The sequence below is a fragment of the Phlebotomus papatasi genome, chromosome 2, assembly GCF_024763615.1.
Source record: "Phlebotomus papatasi isolate M1 chromosome 2, Ppap_2.1, whole genome shotgun sequence".
Lineage (NCBI taxonomy): Eukaryota > Metazoa > Arthropoda > Insecta > Diptera > Psychodidae > Phlebotomus > Phlebotomus papatasi.
Window position 1 is genome coordinate 70,156,666 of NC_077223.1, and position 21,958 is coordinate 70,178,623.

The 21,958-nt window shown below is 33.5% G+C and overlaps 1 protein-coding gene across 3 annotated transcripts in view; it reads right to left on the reverse strand.

Moving 5' to 3' along the window:
- Positions 1-6,570: 6,570 nt before the first annotated feature.
- The window catches only part of LOC129804190 (scavenger receptor class B member 1), an 80,052-nt gene continuing 64,664 nt past the window's right edge, over positions 6,571-21,958 (reverse strand). For all 3 annotated transcript variants that reach the window (XM_055851276.1, XM_055851274.1, XM_055851275.1), the window contains 4 exons: positions 18,761-18,934; positions 15,444-16,012; positions 14,090-14,211; positions 6,571-7,831 (listed from right to left, as the gene is read on the reverse strand). In XM_055851276.1, the coding sequence (XP_055707251.1) occupies positions 7,451-7,831; positions 14,090-14,211; positions 15,444-16,012; positions 18,761-18,934 (1,246 nt within the window). In that variant the 3' untranslated portion in view covers positions 6,571-7,450. The remainder of the gene's footprint in view (positions 7,832-14,089; positions 14,212-15,443; positions 16,013-18,760; positions 18,935-21,958) is intronic.

A 21,958-nucleotide genomic window follows, 5' to 3' on the forward strand; every position in this document is an offset into this window, starting at 1 on the left:
CGGTTATGAACTGGTTATTACCGGTTCAGAACCGATTGAAATCGATTCAGTTTTATCGGATATTCCAAGACCTTTCCAACGAGGCCAACATGATACCATTCAGATGAGAAATGTGCTCTCTAGAGCCTTTTGAATATTTGACCGATTTACAACCGATTTAAATCGCTTCATAAATCACTTGAAAGAACGCCCAAATTAGTTTAAGAGTAATAAAATTGATTTTCTGATAAAAATTAGTTTTCGGTTCAAAACCGATTCAAACAGATTTAGTTACATCAGAAATGCCAGATTCCAGACCATTCCAACGAGCCCAAACTCTAACCTTTGAACTTGAAAAACTGGTATTAGCAATGACTCAACGATAGTTTCGTATAAAGACGAGCCCAAAACTCGTCCGCCTGGAAAACTTCTAAAACGTATCCAAAACTGAAAAAAAAATTGAACGACTTGGTGCTATCTTTTTGTTTTGGTGGTGATTTTTTTCATTTTTTGAGTTTTTTATTATTTAATTATTTGATTTTTTTTTGACAGTGAAAAACAAGATATGCTAAATTAGATTCCAAATTACTTCATTATGTAACGACCACTCTTGATATCAAAATAAAAAAAAACTTTTTTAGTAACTTTACAAATTATTTTTAAATATTTGTCCTATTGCGCGTATTCTGCTGACTCGGGGACGGTCAGGATCCAAGAGAAAGTAAGAATACATTTTAGTGATCTTGTGGGATCAAATGATTTGGTTTCCTTTTTCCTCATCAGGCTCATTTGGGTGAATAAGGTGGGGTTTTATAAATAGACTCACTCTAGAATACAGTGTGCCACACTGTGAGCGCAACAATTGTACCCCACCCTTAGCAGGGATTGGGTTGAAATTTTTGTTTGTTCTACCTGCAATTGTAAAAGCGAAAAACGTGAGATGGATATCATAAATAATCAAATAAATAAACTGTCCTTCCGGGTGCATCTGGGGCGTTTATTTCATCGGGATAGGAAAAAACTATCATTTTTGCCAAAGCTGTCAACGTCACAACTCGTCTACTTCAGTAGAAAGAAATCTTAATATGTCCAAAGAAATGATTCATCAGCAAAATCCCAAGTGTTTCCAGTGCATTCTTATTAGGAGCACAGTTATTGAGAGAGATGAATTTCAGAGAAAATTTCTCAAATGGATCAGCTATTCTGTTAATTGCATTTGCTTTGGGTCTACATTCGTTAGATATGCAAACAGAGAGAACATGCACTTAAAACAGTTGCTGATCGAACCAACGATATCACGATTTTTACCATTTTCACGCGCGATGTTACACTTAAATCTGTAGCAGAAATATTCATGTTATCCTGTTGTGAAAGAATAATCTCCCTTGACGAAGCAGGAAGAAGAATATCTCCCTGACTTTCATGTTGTAAGTACCCATCCTCTTTATTTGTTAAAGCTTTATTTTGGCGTCTTCAATGAAGAACAATAATTCAGCTCCAGGTTGGGACGTTTTAATGACGGAGATAAGACAAACACAGTCGCCCAGAGATATCTTCCCTTGAATCCCAAATTCTGGGCAATAGCACACATAGCACAGGATATCGATTTTGTCCTCTTTGTGCTCCAACAATCCTGACAAATCTCATTTAATGCCAAATCGCAATCGATATAAACTCTTTAATTTCTTCTTTTCTAAAAATACTTCAAATTCATTACTTGAAATTATAATATTTCAAATTTATTATTTGATATTTGAAATTTCAGATCAGCTCATTGTAAGGTAAAGTGCCCTCGAGTCGACTGCTTCGTATTTATTTGTGGAATAATTGGCCTATTAATGTCAGATCATACGCCAAATATTAGTGCAAATACAAATAAATTGAATAAATAACTCTACCGGTCGAATTGAGGAACCGGTCGACTTGAGGGCATTTTACCTTAGGTAAGTTTCTTAATGAGAGCCAACTCATTATGCATGTTAATTTAATTTAGAGTCGAAGTTGTGGGCGTAATGGAGTACTTTTGAATCAAATTAGTAATTCAAATTTTATATGTAAACCAAAGTGTCTTGTATTTTGATTAAAGGACACAAAAAATAATGCTTAAATGAAATATAGACTATAGAATGTTCTCATTAATTCAGAAACTCAGTAACTTCAGTAATTTACTAACACAGATAATTGGGGTTATATGTTTCTAAAACAGTTCTAATATTTAAGAGAGTAAATTCAACTTATGTCAAAGAATATATTGACCTTTGTTATGATACTTGTCTTTTAAAACTTTAAGTAAGTGATTTTTAAGTGACATAAGTCGAGTAAAAGCAGTTATATTAATACCTTCGTGTTTTCTCAGCGTTACAGTGGGAGAAAATAATTTTTTAGCTGAGATAATTCATGGGGAATATTAATTTTTATACTGAAATAAGAAAATCGGACAGTTTGAACAATCTGAACAAAAACATTGGATTCAGATGTGTTTTGTGATGGGCGAAAATGTGAAGTAAACCGTTCTTATATGTGTCTCTTGCGGAAACGTCAGTGGAGAATAATTTCCAACTCAGAGATAAAACCTTCTCAGTTTCCCATAGCTTTCGGCGTACTGCGCGCCTTCCTCAGTAGCTAGTGTGCAGTACTTTAGAAGAAGCTATTGGAGACTGAGAATGTTTTTTCTCTGAGTTGAAAATTGTCCTCCACTGACGCTTCCGAAAGGGACACTCGTGTCCTGCCTACATATTATTCACATAAGTTAAACTACTTCTTTAAGTTTAAACCGTTCCTAAATTTGAAAAAGGATTTTTCTCAGAATTTTCCCTTTATCAAATCCTTCATAGATGTAGTAGTCCTCTACAATTAGGCTAAAGTAGTCACCAAAATCGGTTAAGCATGAGTTGGTTAGGGATCGAAGTTTGAACGTTCCAGAAGGTTCTAGTAGAGTGGAGTCATCATTTATGGACATCTTGTAAAAATCCAAAATTCTTATCTAAAACAGATTTCGAAAAATTGAAAAATTGGTTATCACTTCGTAAACTGCTAATTTTATGATTTTTCGAAATCTGTTTTAAGCAAAATTTTAGAATTTTGCAAGCTGTTCATAAGTGTATAACGTCCATAAGTGATGGCTCAACCTCTACCCTCTATTTCACGAAATACTTTATTTTTTAAAGGGGTCCGAGGTGCAATTAAAGAGAGCTTTCGGCTCTTGGACGGTTTGCCCTTGATTCGTCTGTTACAAGTTGTGAGTTCGAGTTCCGCCCGATGTAAATGATTTATCATAACATTGTAAACCGAACAAATATTTTGTGTAACGTACAAAAGTGGTAAGACAGTCCGGTACAGCAAAAGAAATAAAATAATAATATTTGTCATTTTCGCTTAAAGTCATCAAATTCGGGCAATCGAAACCTTTATTATGGCGTTTCCTTTCTCTGTAAATTTGATCTAAAATAATCTCCGGGTTTAGTGAATCAAGAAGAACACTCCACTTTTAAGAAACGCCTTAGCATAGGTCACACAATAATACACTAATAGAACCCAAAAACTATTTTTATAAGTAATTTTTTGCACTTCGACCTTAATTCTCACCGTTTAACCCTTTAACAATGAGACAGTTTTCGCGGACCAAAAATCAGCAATAAAAATGAAACCAATGAACAAAACCAGTAAAAGGTCTTATATCTGGCCTTCGAAAAGCCAACAGAGTCTGATTTGGTATATTTTTTGTCGCTATGAACGATAGAGACAAAACTAGCCTAAAAATTTAAGTATAATTTTTCCAATTTTTTTTGACAATACTAATGAATAATAATTTTCAATCTAATGAAAAAGGGACAGATAATCCTAACCGGCTTATGTAGGTGAGATTCTTAACGTGAGCTAACTCGGAGTGCATGCAAATTCGATTTGGAGCTGAAGTTGGGAGACGCCATTCAGTTATCTTGAATCAAATTCGTGAAATTATACAAGTTTTGTATTTGAACCAAAATGTCAAGGATTTGGATGAACTGACAGAAAAGTGTTATATGGGTGAAATGTAGACCAGAATGTTCTCTATAATTTTGCCGTAGAACTTGAACTCATCGATTACTGAGAAGCCAAGATAAGCGAGGTTTTTTGTTTCTTAACTCGTTTTTTCATCCAGAGTGCCCCAAGTGTTCATTTGTTGAACTTCAACTAAATCAAAGAATTGTTGTATTTTGCGGGACTTTCCATTTAAACCCCTATTTTAAGTGTCTTTGTAGAGTAGAGGCAGTCAAATTGGCATCTGAGTGATTTCAAAGCGTTATTATTGGAAAAATCAATTTTTTCACACTTAAACGGCAAAATCGGAGTGATAGCGTAGTCTGAGCGGAAAATGATGTATGGACGAAATGTAGAGACAAATGTGCTCTACAATTATGTCGAAGTAATCATCAAAATCGATTCAGCGACAGTCGAGATAATTGAGGTTATGTGATATTGAAATTGGTTTTTCGACTGTGGCGCCCCTGGTGTTGGTCCCACGAAGTTCAAATATTCTAGAAAGTTGTAGCATTTTGTGAGATCTTTCGTTTAAGCCCTCATTCATCAAAATCGGTCACATAGAACCGGAGATATGATTTTTTGAATTTCGTGAACTTTGACCCCTCATATCTCCGGTTCTATTGAAACCACAGCGCACATACGCACCATTTTGGAAACGTCCTAGACTGGACTACAACATACTAAAATTTCATTAACTTGCACAATGCCGTTTTTGAGAAAAGTGACTTTGAATTTCGATGCATTTTGACGCTATCACAGCGCCACCTGTGGCGACTTTTTGAACTTCCATCTGAAAGTGCTCATCGAGACGAAACCAAAAAGGTAAAATTTAGGTCGCTATGTTAATTAGAACCGGAGATAGAGGCCGGTCAATGTTCGAACTTTGACCCCTTATAGCTCGGGTCAGGGGTTATGGATCGACTTAAGGTTTTTTTTTTGTTTGATAGGTATAATCAACGGCTACAACATATTAAATTTTCAGCCCGATGCACAATGGAATTTTTGAGTTATTTAACTTTTAAGATTTAAAAATTTTCTTTTTAAAAAAAGCGCCCCTAGCGGTGGTTTTATGAACTTGCGATGTTAGAAGGGGAAGTGGCATTTCACGAGAGCTTTCCAAAAAGCCCTCACTTTTTAAATTCTGACAATTAGAACCGGAGTTATGGCCATTTTAAGAAATTTTTTTTGGACCCTTATAGCTCGGGTCAGGGGGGTTGGGGGACCTTAAGTTTGGTATTGATGGAAAGCTCTAAGGCCCAGCTATAACATACTAAAATTTGAGTCCGCTGAATGCCATAGGGACGGAGCTATTGAGAAAACAAAAAAAGGGGGGTCTTCAAAATGGCGGAAGGAGGGGTGGGGGGTGGGGGTCTATTCACCAAGTTGCAATTTTCACCCGATATATAACCTTTGCCGAAAACCGCAAGTCGATATCTTTTTTAGTTTAGGAGCTATTAAGCTCCAAAGAGCGGCCGGCCGGCCGGCCGGGAACGTAACTTAGCCACATATATATTCGGAATCAGGAAGTGGCGAAACACATTTTGGCCAAATTTGAGGTCGATCGGACGACATGAAATTTTGTTAGGATTATAGTAGGTGAGATTGTTAAGAATCTCACCTAATATTATGTTTGAGTATTGTAGTTTCTCTTCCCAAAACGGTTTTGCTTAAAAAAAATTGAAAGTATAAAAATATTAAAAATTAATTTTCAATATGAGAATTTAAAAATTCGTCATTTTTTAGCTCAAAAATTTACTATATAGCAAATAGCTGGAGACTTCCAAAAAATATCCCAGATTCCTTCAACCTTCTTATATGCAATTACGTACAAACATAAGGAAAAAATAACTTTAGGTAGTCAGAAAAAAATATTTTTTTATGGGACACCGGTGTTCCAATCGTCCTTAAAGGGTTAACTCCGGTCAGGTAAGTGACAATGGATATATAGTGTTTTATTTGATAGGCGTTTTAGGTAACTGAACTGAACAGTCGGGTTACCCGGGACTGTTTCTTAGACCGCCTTGAAACATATCAAGCAAAATCATCGTATCATTTTAATCATATTAAAGATATGATTAAAAGAATTAAAAATTATTAATCAATTTCACTTATTTACTGGCCCATATAGAATGTTTCACAGATCAAGATGGATTATTTAACTAACCAAAAATGTTTATTTGTTTAAAAAAAACTTACTTAACAAATGCAAAAGAAGAAATATTTCACAAATAGTTCAGAGCAACTTAAAATTCTCTATTTTAGCTTTCTAAATGTGAGTTTGTGAATTGAATAGAAGATTTATTGGGAGGCTGAGATAATTTCCGGTAGCACAACTTTTTTCGCAACTGTAAAATAAATAAAAACTGTATTGAATGGAATTGAAACTTTTATAATACTCTTCGTTTTTCTCCGAGGTATTATATTATCCGAAAATATAATAAATGTTACACAAGACTATTCAAAAATTTTATTAAATAAACTAAAAAGTTATTTATATTCTACATGCATCCGTGAAACTACTCCAAGTTCTCCCAGAAAAAACGTCCCAGAAGAGTCACGAAAGTCAAGTTTCTTGTGAATTTACAGTATTTATTAAACAAAAACCAACTTTATCACAAATCATATTTTTTTCTATCAATATTATTCGGAGAAATCCTTCAATTTTTAACAATTTTTGTTCACATACCAAGCGATAATTCGCTTATGTCTCTCCTACACTACTTCTTAGTGTTCTTTTGGATTGTTTTCGTATTATATACAAAAAAATTACAATTAAAAGGTATAAAAAGAATGTGATATTTTTTTCTGAGTTTACAAAAAAGACAATACTACGTATAATTGGACGGTATTCTAGGAATTGAAGTATTTTATGGATGGATTTTTATTGCACAGTGCTTTCTTTTAGCACTTGCCTCATGGTCATTGCGCACCTTTAGCGCATTTCATGTAAATTTCTTATAACCATTTAACATATGGTTAAATATTTTTTAACCCTTTTACTTAAACTACACAATAGAGATAAGCTTTTACACTGTGATACAAAAATTATAAATTATTTACAAATTATGGAAAAAATTACCATTGTCGAAGGGGAAGGGAACAGTGATGGACAAAGGACGACTATGGCAACGTGTGAAAAGGAATTTTCTCGAGAGGAAATTTTCAAGGAAAGTGGTGAAAAAACATGGGAGATCCTAAGATTACGTTTAGGAAGAGGAGGAAGAGATACAATAGGAGTACAGGGTGAGGGTTTATGGTAATTTCTTGTACACTTGCACTTAGAATTCCCTATCAAAGATATAACTTGTCCACATCATCATTGAAACCTTAAATACCACTCTTAATTAAATACACCAAGTTTTTTTTTACTGTATTTGTTTTCCGCGTTTTGTTCACCGAGGAGTCCTACACACATTGAGTTTCCTACAAGCTACCTAGACGAAATTGGTTAAAATCGTTCTTTGTTGTCCATCTTCGACTTCTTCTTGGCCTGATCAATTGACGCCGTGGCGAGGAAGTTTGACGAATCTAAATGCAGGGTGCTCTGCCGGTGTGAACTCCTCACCAAGCACGTCACTGCCATGACCAGGAGGAAGGCTCCCAAAGCATACAGGGCAATCATAAGGCCAAGCTGTGCTTTGGGTGGTAGGGTATTGGCCATCAACATGAGATCCGTCACTTCATCTGGGAGTCCATCGATACCCTCCTCGAACCACAGGATGGGGAAGACAATGTCTGGGAAATTTGCCACCTGTTTGATGTCCACTACTTGACTCACTGCCAAATTAATTTGAATTCGCGCCCGGGCTCGCAGTGCTGTTCCCATTTCCTATAACAACAAGAGAAGGCGTTCAAATAAAGCACTAAAATATTCATATGTGATTTTATTGCAAATAATGCAATTTCAAGCTAGAAAATTCAATTATAATTTATTTACAAAAATTAAATCATTTTCAAATGATAAATAAAATATGAAGGCAAACAATTAAAATGTTTTGATGTAATAATTATAAATTTTAAATTCGTGAAAAAAACTAATCAGAGTTCGACCAATGCTCTAAAAACAAAACAAAATTAATTAAATAATCTTCATAATGCTCTAAAATTGCGTAATTATTAAATCATTTTTAGATCATTTGATTTTCCAAATTGGTTCGTCCGAAACTCCACATTTTTTCCTAACTAATGAAATAATCAATAGGGGAAATATACCAAATTTCGGACACTTAGACCACTTTTTTTTGTTCATCAAATCTCCATGAATTTTTAGTTTTTGGAGACTTAAAAGATTATACAGTGGAAAAAAATAAATTTCGCTTCGACAAACGAGATGATGTAGAAAATACTTCGTAAGAATTCCGGAAGGGCAAAGAACAATGAGAATCAAGGTGGCCGAAATATTACCCAAATCTATGTCTATATTTTTATTAATTTCAAAATTTATTAAGAATGATTTTAGAGAAAACAAAGGCGATAAACTATCTATAAGGTTCCAAGCAGAACTCCTTAAAAAGAAGTAAAGCAAAATTCAATTTCTTAAAACTATGCATGAATGCAACTATTCCGAAATTTGGTACACTTACCCTAAAGGCAAAATATCAAATAAATAGTATAAAATTGGTCAGTAAGATTTCATTTGCTGCCTATGGGTCAGGTAAAACCTTTTATCGATTCCGCTGCATCCAGGCCCTTTATATACCCCATATTCCTTTAGTTTTTCTTAACCACCAAGACGGTCTTTCGGCTATATATCGCCACTTCTGATGTGTGCCAAGGGGACACACAGTGGCCAGTTTCTATATTAAGCCCTCTTCACATTGGGAGCAATTTTTCTCAATAATTGCTTTGCGGAGGGAAATTGAATGCAGTGCTGTAGGTGAAAACGTCAAAATTCTGCCAAAAATGCAAATTTTTGATGAAAATTGCTCCCAATGTGTAGAGGCCTTTATAGCAGACCAGCCCTAGTTAGGTTCTTGACACACTTGGGACTTAAGCCGAGAGACGGCTTAGTGGAAAATGATAGAAATGTGGTTTAACCATTATTTCAAATATAATTGGGCCAATCCATCTCAAAACGACCGAAAAAATCGCAAATCGAGGGGTCATGGTCTTAGATGTTCTTGAATTTTACATATGTTAAAGTACACGATAAAATAATATACCCCTATTTTTTTTCGTCCGAAAAAAAATCCTGGCCGGAGATACATGGCGTCAAAGATGGCGCCTCGCGCTTCATTCCTCAATTGCGATTTTTAGCAAATATTTTAAAATGCTCTATTTCGGGAACGGGTTGAGATTTCTTCTTACTCTTTTTTTTTATTTGAAAGATAATTTTATACTCTTTAAAACGATATACTTGATTTTGCATTATCTGCTTTAGTTTTTTTGTAACGGTCTTTTAAAAAATTTTTGAAAAAATTTAAAAATTAATTTTTCTCAAAAACCCCATTCTCAAAAATTTTGATTTTTTTACTGTTGATCAGTAACATTGAGTACTATATTCCCTGAAAAGGCGAGCTTCCACTTTTGCACTTACTTTTTTTTTAAAAATATTAGAAAAATTACCATATTTTCAAAATTAAAAATAACCAGCTAAACTCAAAATTTTGAGTTCAACTTTTCAGGGAATATAGTACTCCACAATACTTATAAACAGCCAAAAAATAAAAATTTTTCGAAATCAAGTTTTTGAAAAAAAATTTTTTTTTTGAGTTTTAAATAAAAATGTCTTTTATTGACAAAAATCAAACTTTAAGATACATTTGACACATGTGTCAATATGTAGATTTTTTTAAACGGAATTTCAAAAAATTTTTTTTTGTATTTTTTTCAAAAATAATCCAAAAAAATTTCCAAAAAATTTTTTTTTGAAAAAATAAAAGAAAACAAAAAAACATAATTAGTACATGTGTTTAATATGATTTAAAGGCTTATTTTTGTCAATAAAAGACATTTTTATTCAAAACTAAAAAAAATTTTTTTTTTTCAAAAACTTGATTTCGAAAAATTTTTATTTTTTGGCTGTTTATAAGTATTGTGGAGTACTATATTCCCTGAAAAGTTGAACTCAAAATTTTGAGTTTAGCTGGTTATTTTTAATTTTGAAAATATGGTAATTTTTCAAATATTTTTAAAAAAAAAGTAAGTGCAAAAGTGGAAGCTCGCCTTTTCAGGGAATGTAGTACTCAATGTTACTGATCAACAGTAAAAAAATCAAAATTTTTGAGAATGGGGTTTTTGAGAAAAATTAATTTTTAATTTTTTTCAAAATTTTTTTAAAAGACCGTTACAAAAAAACTTAAGCAGATAATGCAAAATCAAGTATATCGTTTTAAAGAGTATAAAATTATCTTTCAAATAAAAAAAAGAGTAAGAAGAAATCTCAACCCGTTCCCGAAATAGAGCATTTTAAAATATTTGCTAAAAATCGCAATTGAGGAATGAAGCGCGAGACGCCATCTTTGACGCCATGTATCTCCGGCCAGGATTTTTTTTCGGACGAAAAAAAAATAGGGGTATATTATTTTATCGTGTACTTTAACATATGTAAAATTCAAAAACATCTAAGACCATGAAGGGTACCCCTATGGTCGTCTTGAGATGGATTGGCTCAATTACTCTAAGCCGTGACACAGCTAATCCTGAAGTCTGTCAAGGCCCTTAGACTTGCCCTTAGATTAGTTGCAGTGAATGAATGTGCATTTGTATCGACAGATCTCTTCATGCCAGACTCTATTCTGTATAAGCCTCTCTGTACAGACTAATTCGATACGGCTCGAATGGGGCACCTTTGAATTCGGGCAAGTCTAATATCGGTCTCTTTCTCCTATTTAAAATACATCATAATAGGCTCCATTTCATTTAAAAATCGGAGAAAAATGCTCAATTTTAAAGGTGCCCTACTTCCCCCTACCGAAGTATCCAATAGGATCTAATCTAAACGGATTTTATAGTCGCAAATAATTTTTTGGTATTTCCAGTGTATTATAATAAAATTTAGTCAGAATTTTTACTAATTAAAATCTAGAAGACAAAGAAAAACGATGAAAATACGGGTTTTTATATTTATTTTTAAAACAAAGAGCATATATTGCAGAAGAGAGATAAATTTCAGCTTAACTAATTAAAAGAACACAACGCAATTTAATTCTACAATATAAGAAATGTAATTTTTAATTTTCTGATTAAATAATTACTGCTTTATATAATTAAGTCGAGTAGACTTTAAACAAAATATATTTTGCTTTAATCGTGATTTCGCAGAATTTTGCCTTAAATTATTAATTGTGTTCTTCTTAATTTAGTTTGGATATTTTAACTTTTTTCCGACAGTTTTAATAAATTTATAGATACTTTTATGATTTTATATGCGTTTTTTTTTGTTTTTACTTTATAATTAAAATAAAATTGCAACCATAGGGAGTGAAATGTTTCGCTCTGGAGTTTTGAGTTAAAGTCAAAAGTTTGAGTAGGCTTTCGGGATCTGCCTCGGCTTGTCCGTGGGCGATCCCTGAAAAGTTCACTCCGGTTTGGCCGAGGGTGTTCTTGTAGAGGAAAACTCTCTTGCCCCCCGTGTTCAAAGCGGCCCATCTAGCCTCCGGAAATTAAAGAAAAATGTATCAGTGAAGCTATAAAAGTCTACAAGAAGAATTCTGATGTTTTTCCTAGAAATGGAAGCTCATCTGTGAGGGTGGTTGCGACGGGTTATAAGGTTCTACCCTATCCCCAGAATCAAAACAATACCAGAGAGATTTTAGTGTATAAAATCCTACTCCATGTTTACTAATGCCCCAGTTTCTCCTGAATATTCAATTAAAATGTGCTCCCTTCTCAGATACATTTTCTGACCACTTTGAGTTTGCATGTTATAAAATTCATTGATTTTACGTAGTTGTTGGATGCCAAAAAAACAATTGAAAAAAGAAATCAAAAATCAATTTGAAAAAATTAAAGATAATTCGCTATAGCTTTATTATCGCAATTCAATATAATTTTAAAATAGAGGAATGATCATTTATGCCTTGATAATGAACATTGATATTTTCGATTCATTCATTTCCTTCTTGGTTGGTGTGCAATTCGATAAAAGTATTTAGGATAAATTAGCGTACAAATTGCAGTTTTGTGATTGAAATACGACAAGTTTTTAGTATTATTAATCGTATCGAGTCATTTTATTTGTATTGCAATGCAATCACTGCAATTTTTTCGTTTTGGAAGAACCTGATCATCGTACACTGCCCGACACATCTACAATGTCCTTTTTTTTCTTCAATAGTGCAATTTATTAAGATTTTTTTTAGGTTTCAAGTGCTTTCTGAAAAAATTCATAGAGATACAGCATTTGAAAATTTCTGTCGTTATGTTCCAGCCAGTAATGGAAAAGATCAACTTTAATCATATTTTTCTATAAATACAATTCTTGAAATTGATTGTCAAGATTTTTTAAAAACAAATGCACCGATTTCATTGAAACTTTGCACACTTCTTCTAGATAAGGTAAATTAGTACTTGAACAAAGAATTTTATTTTCCTTGACAATTACTTACTTTACAGAACAAGATGTGGTGTAAAGCACACGGAAATTTTATTTTTTCTTATAAAAAAGAGTTTCTCAAAAATCCAGGGGTGGAATGATAACTTCTCGATACTGTCGAATCGATAGTAACGTTAAATTTATATCTCTTAGATTAAGTCTATGACGACTTTTTACGCATCGTTAGGCCATTTATTGTAACATTCTTAATAAAATGTAACTGTTGCTAAATATCCATATTAGCTACAAAAAGTACAGCTATCGTTTAAATTTTTCAGAATCGACAGTCGATACTATCGAAAATAAGTTATCATGTCACCCCAGGTTTCAAATATCAAACATCCTTGATTGACCTTGGAGTTTAACTCAACTGCTAGTAGAAAATATTTATTTTTTGGCTTTATATAAATTTACTGCGAGTTATGTTGATTAAATTCTAATCTTTCAAAAACGTCCTTAAATATCACGTATGAACGCTTGAATTTTTAAAATGATTGAATAAAAAATTCACTAAATATTATTCAAATATTGTATGTACTGTATTTTCTGTAAGAAGTTTGAATTAAGTAAAATTTTTGCTATGTGGACCTGAACTAGAGGAAGTATGTTGTTTTTTGGTCTTTGAGAGTGATGTAACAATTTGCAACCCGAGGGAAAGAATTACGTAGAATACTATTTTGGCATAAAATGTCAAGAGCAGATATTCTCAATAAAAGAGTAAATTTTTATTTGATATTTATTTTGCAATTCTAGAACTCATAAATTCATTTTCCAATTAGGATTTTCCCATTTTCATAAATTTTTTTGCGATTATTTGAAATCAATTTTCCAATAAAAAGTGGTGGCATTTTACGCCAATTTGTTATTCTACGTCCAGTTTTTGGTTTTGGCCTATTTTTAAAATCATAGAATAGTTATTATCGATTTTTGTTTCATAAAAAAAAAATTAATTCAATTCTCTTTTCACTTGTTCTATCAATTTAGTATATTGAATAGAATTATTGCTGTAAAGCTCTAAACTTAAAATTGGAGTAAAAGGCCACTCTGAGTTTTAGAGCATCAATATTAAAAAATTATAAGTTTGATTGAAAGACAGCGATGAAAAAGTGTATTTAGCTAATGAACCACGATAGCTGATCAGCAGCTATCATGAACAGCGAGTAGAAGTCCTTTTTTACCCCCTGGTAAAAAAAAAAATTTTCTTACTGCTTGATAATGGTGCTATTCCAATGAAAAATGTACATATTTTCTTAGCGCTTTACTGTTCTCATGTGCATTATCATCTTCTCTTTGTCTTGGCTCCTGTCTCAACTGTTTTCCTCAGTTCTTGCCGTGTTCTAAAACCAACAAACAGTCGTGACAAGAACCAATACAAAGAAAAGTCGAAAATGCAGAAACACTTGAGAACAGTTAAGTGCTAAAAGAACATGTTAATTTTTCATTGGAATGGCACCATAACCAACTCGTCGTCAAAGAGTTAAAGGAAACTTTTCGGGTAACTGTGCAAAGCAATTTATGTAAACTTAATATTGTCATAGATAAACTAATTACCGGTTGTACGTCAATGTAGAGCTGATGTTTCTCTTTCTCAGGCGGCGAAATACCCTCAACTGCTTCTCTGTAGCTCTGATCAGCCATGTAGAAGTGCGGAAAACTCAGGAGAATCGGTGAATCTGCACAAAAAAATAACATTAATCACTTAATATCCATGATATAATACATTTGATCGAGCACTCTGCCTGCATTTGCCACAATAACCTCTCTGGTTGCATAATTGAAATTAAACGTGATTAATTACTTCAGCAGAGTCATGAAATTATTAGAGTGCCTTTATTATTCCTTCCAACATTTTAATGACTCCTGGGGGGTTATTGTCCCAGTAATTTTGTTCTAATTTCTTGACATTATCTGGCAGACGCTGTGGAATTTTTTTCGAAAAATTTGTTGACGCAATATTCGACATAGAATTTTTCGCGGTATTTGAATATTTCCTGAGTCATCAAATCGAAGATATTATTATTTCAATATTGAGACAGAAGAACAAAGAATCTGCTAATGTAGCTGCTCGTTATCAAAACAAGTTGAGGACAAACAGAGACACATCCGTGACTCAAATGACTTAGTAAACAACTCAATTTATGCTTCTATTTGAGAAATTCTTGATCTTAAAACTTACAAATAATCTTGCTTTTAGGAAAGATTCACAGTGAGTCATATCATTGAGAATTTGATCAATTGCATAAGTTTTTTTATAGCTATTTTGCATTATAAAACGAAACCTCTATTGAAGCAATTTGACTTAACCATATTGAAGAATGGATAACCACTGGAGCCATTTCGATTATAAAACCAAACTGAATCGTTAGGTTAATTATGTTCAATTAAAAGAAATGTTAGGACGAAAGTTTTAAACTCTGCCCAGAGTTATCAATCAACCGGCATTTTATTTTTTTATATTATATATTTATTATATAATTAACATATAATGTTGCTAAAACAAAAACTTTTGAATTTTACGCTTTTCGGATCTTCCGTTATTCGGTAAAAGATTTCGGATTTAATGCAAAGGAGAAAACCCGAATTCTTTTAACTTGTGAAGGAAAAATTGTCTCTGATGACCACTAGAAGATCAAAAAGCAAAAAAATCAGTCATAAATAACCTGCAGAACTGTGTGTTCATAATCCTAAGCATTAATGCATAATAGAGAATTTCAAAAAATAAATAAATTATTTAATAAACGAACAAACGAATTCCCGACTCCGCAATTAAAATGTCATTCAAGAATGCCTAATGGATCGAAATTTCTCTCTCGATTAAATAGAATTTGATGACTGTCAATTGCAGGTGCAATTGACGAGGTAATATCCATCCACCCCAAAATATTGTGAGAAAATGTATACTTACCGAATTGGCAAGCAGAGACATTGAAAAATCCATGTGGAGCACATGGGGGTCCTGCTGGGCAGTAGCACATGTTATCTGGATTCTTCTCTACAGATGCAAATACATCCTCAGTGGGGGTGAATCGGTATCCTGGCACGTTGTTTCTCGTGTCCACCTCCTTCTCAAAGGTCAGCGGCAAGAGACGACACAGGTCCTTCTCGTAAACAAAGAGTGTGGTGTTCTTTGAGATATGAGGTGGGAAGATAGACCCATCAGAGCCATTGAGCCTGTTGCATCGTTCCTCTGACCAGTGTGGCAGGTGGGAGAATCCATTGTACTTGTCAATGATACCATATCGTCCAATATCGTCTACTCCAGACCAAATAGTCACTCGGTCTCGGGATGTACTGTTCTTTCCATACATCAGACCAAACTCTTCATAGGGCAGCTTCTGCTCTTTCGGTACAACATCCTTGGCCAGCTTCAACAGGGGATCCTCGTAGCCCCAGAGCAATTGTCCAACGGACACTTCGACGAAGGGCTTAATCTTCAGAATGTCCATTATACTGGCCATTGCCAATCGGAGAAATCTGAAAGGAATTTAGAGATATTGTATGTATTTTATTAAGGAATTGTTACCAATTTCATCAGAGTTTAGAATATACAAACATTATAGATAAAAGAGATTAAACAAAATTTTACAAATATTCTTTGTAATATTTTGATGGCCAATGATCTAACACATCTAACAGGTTTTGAACATTTATTAAAATCCTTTATTGTTAAGAAAAATAGAGTTATTCGGAAACATGATTAAACATCTAACTTGAAGATCGTTTAAATTCATTTTTTTGAAACCTTACGAAATTAGAATCTCTATTATGATTTAAAGATACTTTTCGAATCTAATTTCGTTAAACTTTCAGGTAGCACATCGTATCAAGTGTCACTAGCCTCATTAACTATCAATTGTCCTATGTAATAATCTGCTAATCCAAGTTGCGTATTTTGAGATAAAATTGAATTGAAATTATGATTTTGGACAAAAATATTCATAACTTTGTTCTGATTGTAATGTATGATAAGGAAAGTTCAATTCACAAACCATTAGGGATGGGCTACAATCAGTTGGAAAGGTCCCCAAAGGGTATCGGTTCTGACGCAGGATCACCTTATGTGTATACGCTTTGTATCTAATAAATCAGAAGTTCAGTTTCACATTAAATTCTTGCCTTACTCGAATCAAGAATCAAACAAAATATCGTTTTGATCCATTCTTTGTATAATCAATAATTCCATTACAAATATTTATTGTTTAACTAAGGTAAAGTACCCTTACTCGACCGGGTTCCTCTATTCGACCGGTGGGTCAATTTTTGAATATTTAATGGTGAATTTCATCAATTTCTATGAATTTGTCACTGATTCGTATTATTTAAAGAATAATTGACCTATTAATGTTAGATGATACACAAAATATTATAGCAAATATAATTAAATTGAATAAATAAATCTACCGGTCGAATAGAGGAACCGGTCGAATAAAGGGTACTTTACCTTATATTGTTTTACTATCGACATGCTCAAATTTAGAATAACCCGATAAATGAATGGTGCTATTCCAATGAAAAAGTGACCATGTTTTTTTAGCACATTACTGTTCTCAAGTACTAAAAAAGACCATCTCTGTTCCCATACGTTATTTCAAGGAAAATAATGAGTAGAGAATATTAATGCTGCTCACCGACTTTTCACCACTGAGAACTCACGGGAAAACTCATGGTAAACCTGGGAAAATCCGCGGTTGAGGCTAAAGTTGTCAACTCCCGGCCATCCAACTGCATCACGCCACTAAGCTGACATGACAGGTTACTCCACACTGACTGAATGTCAGATGTGATCGGGTGAAAGCTTGCTCGGAGGGAATATTCGAATTCGGATTTCGGTTGAACGTTTCTTTTGTGTCAATTCCTCTAATGACTAATTGATGAATTTGAAACACGACGAGGACTGGGGAAATTATGAAGTTTTTGTGTAGAGTGAAGAACCTTACATGTTGTCAATCATGATAAAAAAAATGTAGAAAATACTATGAAAGTGAAAACATTAAATTAATCTTGTCGATTTCCCAAGTGAAATCCGAATTCGAATATTCCCGCCGAACAAGCTTTCACTCGATCACAATGCCATCTGAGATTAATTGAAATAACATGTGGGAACAGTCATGGTCTTTTTAGTACTTGAGAACAGTAATGTGCTAAAAAAATGCTCATTTTTTCATTGGAACAGCACCATCATTCCTCATACTTCTAGCTTTTTTTTTTAATTTTTAACATATAATTTTGATTAAAAAAAAATTTATCACACTTTTCAAAATTATAGATTTTTGGCATAAAATATGTAAGCCTTTTTACCGATTTTAAATTTAAAAGCTTATCTCAAATTTAAATAGCACATGATAAGTCAACATATTTAATTTCTTTCAGTTATGATTAATATAAAAACTTAATCCAGTAATATTTTAAAATTTATTAATTGTATATAAAACATCAAGTACACTTCTATCAATATATAAAAGCACAATGCACAAAGTTTCATAGCCGTATAATTTCCATTAGAGATCTTGAGTTTTGGCGCTTAATATTTAAAGTATATTTCGACGGAGCTATTCCCTACTATATTCTATCTCAAAATGACAACTTTTCTGGAGAGCCCTTTGAAGTTGGCGCTTTCCTATGCTGCCCGTGTAATTCTTTTTTTAAAAAAAAATTGAATATCTCGTTACCCGGATTTCGGATGACCACCAAATATCGACCAGTTGTAGATCTTGACTCCAAGAATAACATATCTCTTGGAGTAATATAATTCTAAGTCGACTATAGAATAGTATGAAATGGAGCCGACGATATTGAGAAATTAAATTCATTAAATGTTGCTCAAAAACATTCATTACTTAATTTAACCTTCAACTTTTTGTTATTATCTTTTATCGAGTATATAGTTTACACAGGAAGTAAAATCTCTAAGTAATTATTTTATTCTGGCAACAACAATACTTGTCTATTTTTGGAAGTTTAATTATTTGTAGACCGCTTAAAACTTTAGTAGTTCCTAAAAAAATTAAAATAAACATATTTCGCCTACAAATTCCACAGGTACTGATTTGTATTTAAATATTTCCGCTCAATTTTTGAAATTTAACATTGAAAATAGTAGATAAGGTGTCATATTTTCGTGGCAATTTAAATGTAAATCATTTTGATGGTTATCTAGAGAAAAAAAACACGTGGATTTCTCAATTCATGATGAATGCAGATGGATTTATAGAAGAGACTCACCTTGCAGCATGTTTACTCTGTGAAGTTGCACTCAACATAGGAATGTTGGGAACTATAACGACGTCATCCTCTGAACCACCTGAGAGCTCTTCATTGAAGATATATACCCTTTTTGCATTAAAGCTCAGCGTTCCATTGTCATTCTCCACAATGTCCACTTTTTCCCATTTTTGTCTGCAAGAAAAAAAACGAGAATTTTTTTTTATATGTGAGAAAATTTGTGACCTTCTTAGTTTGTCGTCCATGGGACACACTGGACAAACATTCCCGATTGAGGAAACAATAATTCCAGTTCTTTTTGCGTTCTACCTCTTCTGGATCTCAATTACTCTTCATGGGTTTATTATAATACCATCAATGGTGCTTTCAATTGTGTGTCAAATAAAAACATACATAGGTGTGGAAAACAACTTTTTTATCAACTCATGTGCACCATGAACTTGAGCTTTCTGTTGGTATAATTGAGCATTTTTACCTCGAATAGTTTTTTTTTGTTCAGTTGAATATTATCTTTAAACCGAGAATAGAGTTTGGAATAAAAACCTCGCGGAATTTAGGAACATAAAGTTGAGGAAGATTTTAAAATTATACTTTTATGATCTATCGTAAGAGAACTTGTTCTTGTCTTTTTCACCTTGGATAATACTCTGCAATCTTGTTTCCAAAGTTGATTGATCATCGTCAGAGATTATATCAAGATGCTTACATGGTCGATTAAAAAAATAAAATAGTACTTGATTAATAGAAAAAAGCTCTCATTTCAAAGAATGATTTTAACAGAGATTCTTTGGTCCCAGCCTCTGTCTCAGAAAAAATACAAAATGTAGTGAGATCAGGCGCAAACTTTGTAGGAACTCGCGTTGACACTTACAAACCACGAGTATGCCCCGTAAAAGATATGAACTTAAAGTTTTCGGTAGAGATTAATTTGCGATTAGACAGTATTAGAAAGTGATTCGAAATCTTTCCTCCTTCTCCTTTTCTCTGTTTTAAACTGTCCAACATTTTAATTTCTTAATAACTCAGCCGTTAGATACATGGGATTGATCTAATTCAAATTCTAACGCACTATAACTGAACCTTAAACATTACGATTAAATTGAATTCTTCTGATCAATTTTTGACAAAACCTTAAAGATCTAAGTTTTTTAAGGTTCTAGATCGGGACTATCGGTAGTCTTACTGTCAAATTTGTTGTTAAAACCAACTTCAAAAATTCGGGAAAAGTAAATGTATAATATGACCATAAGTTGTACCCATAGCAAAGTTCAAAATGTATCCTTTACCGGAAAAATATGATTATTGTTAAAGTTATATCGTAGATGCGGATAATTTTGGCTTCCGACAGTGACCGTTTCCTACTGCTCGTAAAACTTAAAAAATTCTCATGCTCTCAAGATGATCTCCAACGTTCTGATCTGTTATGTCCGATTGGTGATTTAGATTTAGATTTATGAAAAAAAGAATGTCTATACAGAGTATTTTATATTCTACAAATAAACAAAAGTCTGAGGTCCAAAAACAAAGAATACTAAATAGGAAAGAAAAAGAAAACAGCTGAGCAGCTCTAGAAGAAACAAAGTCCAGAAGAAGTCTCTGCCTCTCATTCCTTGGGAGAGTATTCCAAATGGAAAGGGACAGATAATCCTAACCGGCTTATGTAGGTGAGATTCTTAACGTGAGCTAACTCGGAGTGCATGCAAATTCGATTTGATGCTGAAGTAGGGAGACGCCATTCAGTTATCTTGAATCAAATTCGTGAAATTATACAAATTTTGTATTTAAACCAAAATATCAAGGATTTGAATGAACTGATAGAAAAGTGATATATGGGTGAAATGTAGACCAGAATGTTCTCTATAATTTTCCTATAGAACATGATCTCATCGATTACTCAGAAGCCAAGATAAGCGCGGTTTTTTGTTTCTTAACTCGTTTTTTCATCCAGAGTTTCCCAAGTAGTCATTTGTTGAACTTCAACTATATCAAAGAATTGTTGTATTTTGTGGGACTTTTCATTTAAAACCATATTTTAAGTGTCTTGGTGGAGTAGAGGCAGTCAAATTGGTATCTGAGTGATTTCAAAGCGTTATTATTGGAAAAATCAATTTTTTCACACTTAAACGGCAAAATCGGAGTGATAGCGTAGTCTGAGTGGAAAATGATGTATGGACGAAATGTAGAGACAAATGTTCTCTACAATTATGTTGAAGTAATCATCAAAATCGGTTAAGCACGTGTCGAGATAATTGAGGTTATGTGATATTGAAATTGGTTTTTCGACTGTGGCGCCCCTGGTGTTGGTCCCACGAAGTTCAAATATTCTAGAAAGTTGTAGCATTTGGTGAGATCTTTCGTTTAAGCCCTCATTCATCAAAATCGGTCACATAGAACCGGAGATATGATTTTTTGAATTTCGTGAACTTTGACCCCTCATATCTCCGGTTCTATTGAAACCACAGCGCGCATACGCACCATTTTGGAAACGTCCTAGACTGGACTACAACATACTAAAATTTCATTAACTTGCACAATGCCGTTTTTGAGAAAAGTGACTTTGAATTTCGATGAATTTTGACGCTATCACAGCGCCACCTGTGGTGACTTTTTGAACTTCCATCTGAAAGTGCTCATCGAGACGAAACCAAAAAGGTAAAATTTAGGTCGCTATGTTAATTAGAACCGGAGATAGAGGCCGGTCAATGTTCGAACTTTGACCCCTTATAGCTCGGGTCAGGGGTTATGGATCGACTTAAGGTTTTTTTTGTTTGATAGGTATAATCAACGGCTACAACATACTAAAATTTCAGCCCGATGCACAATGGAATTTTTGAGTTATTTAACTTTTAAGATTTAAAAATTTTCTTTTTAAAAAAAGCGCTACTAGCGGTGGTTTTATGAACTTGCGATGTTAGAAGGAGAAGTGGCATTTCACGAGAGCTTTCCAAAAAGCCCTCACTTTTTAAATTCTGACAATTAGAACAGGAGTTATGGCCATTTTAAGAAATTTTTTTTGGACCCTTATAGCTCGGGTCAGGGGGGTCGGGGGACCTTAAGTTTGGTATTGATGGAAAGCTCTAAGGCCCAGCTATAACATACTAAAATTTGAGTCCGCTGAATGCCATAGGGGCGGAGCTATTGAGAAAACAAAAAAAGGGGGGTCTTCAAAATGGCGGAAGGAGGGGTGGGGGGTGGGGG